The sequence below is a fragment of the Nicotiana attenuata genome, unplaced genomic scaffold (genome assembly GCF_001879085.1).
Source record: "Nicotiana attenuata strain UT unplaced genomic scaffold, NIATTr2, whole genome shotgun sequence".
Lineage (NCBI taxonomy): Eukaryota > Viridiplantae > Streptophyta > Magnoliopsida > Solanales > Solanaceae > Nicotiana > Nicotiana attenuata.
In genome coordinates this window covers 41,567-48,189 of record NW_017672697.1, presented here as the reverse complement: position 1 = coordinate 48,189, position 6,623 = coordinate 41,567, and the positions used below count along the sequence as shown (strand labels likewise).

At 36.4% G+C, this 6,623-nt stretch overlaps 2 protein-coding genes across 2 annotated transcripts; both read left to right on the top strand.

Moving 5' to 3' along the window:
- The first annotated feature begins 677 nt into the window (after window positions 1–677).
- LOC109214163 lies at window positions 678–2,973 on the top strand. Its single transcript, XM_019378054.1, has 3 exons — window positions 678–994; window positions 1,142–1,242; window positions 2,379–2,973. The coding sequence occupies exons 1-3, from the start codon at window positions 897–899 to the stop codon at window positions 2,840–2,842; spliced, it is 663 nt and encodes a 220-aa protein (XP_019233599.1). The 5' UTR covers window positions 678–896; the 3' UTR covers window positions 2,843–2,973.
- Window positions 2,974–3,517: 544 nt separating this feature from the next.
- On the top strand, window positions 3,518–6,062 carry LOC109214159. The gene is made up of 4 exons (XM_019378051.1): window positions 3,518–3,665; window positions 3,753–4,076; window positions 4,540–4,628; window positions 5,091–6,062. Exons 1-4 carry the CDS (start codon window positions 3,518–3,520, stop codon window positions 6,060–6,062), a joined length of 1,533 nt encoding a protein of 510 aa, XP_019233596.1.
- The last annotated feature ends 561 nt before the right edge of the window (window positions 6,063–6,623 follow it).

The following is a 6,623-nucleotide window of genomic DNA, read 5'->3' as shown; positions in this document are numbered from 1 at the left end:
CATTACAACGGAAAAGTGCTCAGAGTTACCTCCTACTGTCCTAACCCGAGTCTTAGCCCCATCATACATGTCCTTAATCGCCATAATGTAGGGAACCAACACACCTTTTGCCTCCTAGCATCTCCAGAGAACTTCTCTAGGAACCTTGTCATACGCTTTCTCAAGGACAATAAACACCGTGTAGATCCTTCTTCCTCTCTCTGTACAGTTCCACCAACCTCCTAACATGGTGTATAGCTTCTGTAGTAGAACAACCCTGCATGAACCCGAACTGGTTGTCGGATACAGACACTGTCATCCTCCCCTCGCTTCAACCACCCTCGCCCACACTTTCAATCTTGACTAAGCAACTAAGATAGAAAATCACAACTAAAACTTTTTTTGGGGCTCCAAAATTTAGGGACCTATAGCGAAGGCTTTACTAATATTACCCTCAAGCCATCCCTAATAATAATAATAATAATAATAATAATAATAATAATAATAATAATAATAACAATTATTATTGTTATTATTATTATTATTATTATTATTATTATTATTATTATATTATTGGCAGATAGTTTTTAATTGAAAGGAACTTCCAACAATTATCAAATATGAAACGTGAAAGAAAGCAGTTATTCGATGGATCTTCAAACTTATATCCATTAAAAGCCACTGCACTAATCATTTTATCAACCACCTTTTTTGCCGATCCACAGTTGTTGATTGCTTCTAATGGAAGTCCAAAATTCAATGTTTAATTTGCTTGAATATACGAAGGAATGGTTTCGCTTTTAAAGTAGTATAGTCACATTATTCTTTCCTTCATTTGATTTCGGATTCACTATTCAAGTTTATTTGATTTTTGCAGCAGGAAATGATAGATAGAGAGTAAACAGGTTTAATAGAGAATGGGGAATGTCATGGGTACAGTGTTATCAGGTTTTGGGGAAATTCTGGGCAAATTGCTTGGTCATCCACTTGATTTCTTGGCTGGAAAGGCTTGCAGGTAAATGTTTCATTTCCTTCAACAATTTCTAGTCTATTTTGAAATAAAAACTAGGACTCTGTTCTTTAACTGTTTTTTTTTTTTTAAAATTTTTAATTTCCTTTTAAGTGTTGTCACAATTTTATATTTTTGATATTAATGTCTCAGCTCTGTATGTGCCCCAACATGGGATTTTCTATGTTACATAGAGAATTTTTGCATTTCTCAACTGCTGAAATCCACCATGGTATCAATCCTATTATATTTCGGTGAGTTTCTACATTATAATACTTGGTTCTCATGGCTTACAATCTATTCAAAGCAATTTTTAAGGTTTACACACATCACAAACAGAGATTGCACATTGCTCCCAATTTTACAATATTGATTGAATGTTACTTTTATGTAGTAAACAACGAAAAGCTACTCATGTGCACATTGGACCCAATAACCTGTATAAAAAGTTTGCAAAGTTAGTAAAACGATATCACATAACTTCTGGACAATATACCTGGCATGAGGCAGTCGAGAATTTCAAGATGATGGATGCACTTTTGTAAAGAAGTAGATTTAAAATTTATATCTGACGAGTTTCACTTTAGTCTCTTACTATCAAACTCACTATACTTTTAAAATTATAGGTTCAAAATTACATATTTTTTGAAAGTTTAGTGATTATGTATATATCTATAATTTGTGCCGAAAACAAGACCATACGAAGTAGGCTTTGAACCGCCAATTTTACTTGTAGAGGTGCACCCAATAATTATTGCACTATAGGCGTCTTTAAGCATGGGTGCACGCACATATATTTAAGTAAATTTTTAAGAAATATAATATTATTATATATGGTGTAAGGAAAAGAATATGGGTTCACCGTTCACGTGAACCCATACCCTTTAACCTAGATACGCCCTGGCATCACATATATAAAGCAAGAGTTTCAATAGATTAACTATTTTTTGAATATCCGGAATTGAATTGTTATAGGAAAATATATTAAAATAATTTTCGAATGTGCAAAATATCTTAATTTTATCCTCAATTATAATTAAGGGCCATAAATATCTTTGCTGTTAAGTGTTAACACATGACCTCTTATCTTCCTTTAACCCTAATGTTGTTCCAAAATAAAAAATGCTAGAGAGTAATTTTAGATCATAATCAAAAGTAGACGGGCAAATTATACGCAAACATTTGGATCAAGGACAAATAGTAGATGATTTGCTGACAACAAGGATACAATGGACTCAAAGTGTACGTACCGGATGATGAAATTAAAATATTTCACAGATTTTTGGCTTTCGTTGAATGAATTGGTACATGCATATATTTTCTAAAGCACTAACTAACACATGATAGTTATTGGGAGTGATTACATCAAGTTTCCTTTGGTTATGTGCAGTTGTGTTATTCCTCTACTTACTTTACAAGTTGGGAATTTGTCAGTGCATTTGTCACATACTGTGTAGATGTACTTGGGCTTGCTTCTCCACTTGTTTCTCAGTCTTGGATTGCTGTTGCACTTTCCTCTGTTTCAAGTTTCAGCAACTTCTTCTTACACCTAGAAGACGTCAAAAATCTGACATTGAAGGTGAAGGGAGCTTTTCATGTAGAAAAATTGATGGGAGAAGAAGAAGAAGAAGAAGATCGATTAGGGAGCATAGGAAAGAGCATATGAGAAAATCATTGAGGCCAATAAAGAGTCATCGAATGCAAGTGGAGATTGTTAATGATTCTATCCACCCAAAGAAAAAGCTCAAAATTGGGAACAGTAATGAATTTAGGCCTGCTGATCACATTCGAGTGAGTAGAAGACCAAATTTTGCACGAAAAGGAACGTACAAGGGTTCATCACATCATCCATAGAGAAGGCTTCTCATTCATACTGTTTTCTAAAATTTGAAGTTTCTTACTAGTAATATTATGGACATTTTAACCTGTTGTTATATGAAATACTATGTCTTATTTTTCAGTTTAGTAAAATAATCTTTTTTTGAGAGCTACCTGTTAAGATTAATTATTCCCACTCACTTGTTTGTATCATTGTTAGCTTACTTAGAGAGTTAGTTAGTGGTTAGGTTTGGACAGCTGTCAGTTAGCTGCCAGTTCTTCTTCTTCTTAGCTTAGCTTCTTCTTCTCTATATATACTTGTATGTAATAGTTAGTAATTAGTTTTAACAATTCTAAATGAATAAAATCGAAGTTCTCTAGAATGTTCTTCTCCCATCATCGAATGACTTCGAGTCCACAGGGCTAAGCTTCCGGCATTGTTGCTGTTGTATTCCTAGCTCAGCTAGGGAGGAATCTACTGTTCTATTGCTGTAATTTGATATGGTATTAGAGCAAGGTTAGAAACTCCGACTCATTTTTCCAGATCTGTTGAATCTAATTTCGCCACTTTCGTTTTTGTTTTGATCGGGTGCAGGCAGACCTCGATCTCATCGATTTCAATAGTTTTTCCTTGAAATCCTTCATCAGTCTTCTAGTTCTGTAGTTAGAATCCTGTCTTGATCGATTTGTTAAATTTTACGCCTATAAGAAATGGCTAATGATGGAGATGTTGAACAACCTGCACCTACTGTGGCTGAAACTCCCAATCAACCAATTGTTGATACTAGTAGCCCTTTTTACATGCATCCCTCTGATAATCCGGGAATAGCCCTAGTACCTGTTCCATTTGATGGTTTTGGTTATTGCTGATGGAGAAGAGGTGTGATGAGAGCCCTATCGGTGAAAAATAAACTGGGCTTCATCAATGGTGACTGCAAAAAGCCAGATCCAGATTCCTCAAGCTATCGATTGTGGGAGAGATGTGATGATTTGGTGACTTCATGGATTTTGAATTCCTTGGCAGAGGAGATTGCAGACAGTGTTGAATATGTGACAGATGCAATCGAGTTGTGGAAAGAGCTTGAAGATCGATATGATCAGACTAATGGAACAAAGCTCTACCAAATTCAAAAGGAGATTAACGACTTATCTCAAGGAGAACTTGACATTACTGGCTACTATATAAAAATGAAGAAGTTGTGGGAGGAACTCACTACTCTAATTACCAAATCTCATTTCACATGCAATTGCACATGTGGAGCAAGGGAAAGTATGCACAAAGTAGAACAAGATAGAAGGCTAATACAATTCCTTATGGGGCTGAATGAGACCTATACTGTTGTTCGAGGAAGTATCCTCATGATGAATCCTCTTCTCACAATTGCACAGGCCTTCTCATTACTGATTCAAGAGGAAAGACAAAGAGAAATTAAACCTCATAACTACTTAGCTCTTGAGTCATCAGCCCTAAATGTCAACACAAACAGGACAACATCATTCAAAACAAATTACTCACCTAATAACTCTCAAAGCTATAAAAACAGACCCTTCTGTGACTACTGCAAAAGGCCAGGCCACACGAGAGAGAAGTGTTATAAACTTCATGGCTATCCTCAAGGCTCCAATCAAAATCAGAATCCAAAATTAAGCCACATTCAAGCTTCCAATTTCAATCAAAATCCAAAACAAAACTATAACCATGGGAGTAACTCAGGTGTAAGTCAATGTACCAGGTTCTAGGGGAAATAGAGGAGTGACTAATGCACATGTAACAGCCACAGATACTCAACATACAGGTGATGAGAACTATAGTGCTCAAAATGTCAGTCTCACAAAGGAAGAATACAGTTAACTTGTGAATCTACTGCAGCAGTTCCAATCAGGAGGAGGGAGAGACAACTTAGATAATGTCAACACCTCATCAGCAGACTTTGCAGGTATAATAGCTTGCACCTCCTCTATTGATTTTGGGAAACTCTCATGTGAATGTTTCAAAAACAAGACTGATTCATGGATTATAGATTCAGGGGCGTCAAATAATATGACCTTTAATAGATCCTTGCTAACCAATATAATAACCTTTCCTTATCTCCTACTTGTCATTCTTCCAAATGTCTATAAAGTGAAAGTGACTGAGATTGGTAGTGTTGTACTTACTCCTAAGATCATTTTGAATAGGGTGATGTTGGTCCCTTCTTTTAAATACAACCTAATTTCTGTTCATTCTCTAGCTTCTCATCTTAATTGTCTTGTTGCCTTCATCAAGTCCTATTGTATACTGCAGGCCCCTTCAATGAAGAGGCCTCTAGTGATTGGTAGAGTCAAAGATGGACTCTACATCTTGTGTCCAAGGTGCTTGAAGAACAACAGTACAAGTCCTGGAGCAAGTGTCATTGATTTCCTGTCCACTCCTGTCACTCACTGCACTTGTAACACACAGTGTCCACTTCATTCTATTGTAAATACAATATCTCATGCCAATAAGTGTGTTTTCTCATCTTCAATTGTAAATAGTCCAAGTGCAGGTAATGAAAAACAGTTTCTTTCTGAGAATTTATTTTCTAATTGTTCTAGTCCTTCTTCTCATCTGTGTGTTGGAAACCATGTGGATGTTCTGTGGCATAACAGACTTGGACATGTTCCCTTTGTAAAAATGAAAAACATTTCCTCTTTCCCGGTTACCTTTTCCCCCAAACAATCCTTCAATTGCACCATCTGCCCAATGGCTAGACAGGAAAGACTCCCATTTCCTCAGAAAACCAATACAACCAATAAGATTTTTGAACTTCTACATATTGACTTATGGGGACCATATCATGTGCCCACACATGACAAGTATAAATATTTCATGACTATTGTGGATGATTTTAGTAGGACTACTTGGACTCATCCTCTATCCAGTAAAAGCAATGCTTATCAAGTCCTTAAAGGATTTTTCAATCTGGTGGAAAATCAATTTGGAGTAAAGGTTAAAGCTGTGAGAACAGACAATGGGCTGGAGTTCACCAACACAGAGACAAACATACTATTTCAATCCAAAGGTATCATACATCAAAGAACTTGCCCTTACACCCCACAACAAAATGGGATGGTGGAGAGAAAATATAAATACCTCCTTGAGACAGCTAGGGCTCTCCTCTTTCAGTCTAAATTGCCCCAAAAATATTGGGGTGAATGCATTCTCTGTGCAACTTTCATTATAAACAGGTTGCCTTCCACTTCTATCAATGACCAAACTCCATATGAACTGTTATAAAAGAGAAAACCAAAGTACTCTCACCTAAAGAGTTTTAGGTGCCTGTGCTACCCCACTGTACCTAAGCCTCATAGAGACAATTTTGAACCTAGAACAACACCACACGTTTTTGTTGGATACCCCTACAACACAAAGGGATACAAAGTCCTAACTCTGGCCACTAGAAAGATCACCGTTTCCAGAGATGTAGTTTTCAATGAGTATATCTTCCCATTTGCAACTAATTTGGATATGTCTCCCCAATCTAATGTCCCTCATTCAATTCCTTTTATTGAACCTTCTGACAGTACAAACATTACACAACAAACATATGACTATTTGGGTGTTCAAAGGAGTAATGTTGAGAACACAACTAATCTCATGTCACCTACACATGGTCATTCTTCATCCATGACACCTAATTCTCTAGCACAACTTTCACCACAGGATCATACTGAACAACCTCATGCAGAACCTATACAACTGAAACAGTTATCAAGAACACATAAGGCACCTAGTTACCTACAATACTATGTACATTCCCTGCCTAAACTTAAACCAAACACCAACTCCCTTAGTGCA

Bases quoted from the DNA above. Each gene is read 5' to 3' on its own strand.
- LOC109214163 (XM_019378054.1), top strand. From the start codon at position 897: ATGGGGAATGTCATGGGTACAGTGTTATCAGGTTTTGGGGAAATTCTG. The intron at 995-1,141 runs GTAAATGTTTCA...TTAATGTCTCAG, and splicing joins TTGGCTGGAAAGGCTTGCAG to CTCTGTATGTGCCCCAACAT. The intron at 1,243-2,378 runs GTGAGTTTCTAC...GGTTATGTGCAG, and splicing joins ATCAATCCTATTATATTTCG to TTGTGTTATTCCTCTACTTA.
- LOC109214159 (XM_019378051.1), top strand. From the start codon at position 3,518: ATGGCTAATGATGGAGATGTTGAACAACCTGCACCTACTGTGGCTGAA. The intron at 3,666-3,752 runs GTTATTGCTGAT...GCAAAAAGCCAG, and splicing joins TGTTCCATTTGATGGTTTTG to ATCCAGATTCCTCAAGCTAT. The intron at 4,077-4,539 runs GTATGCACAAAG...TCAATGTACCAG, and splicing joins CACATGTGGAGCAAGGGAAA to GTTCTAGGGGAAATAGAGGA.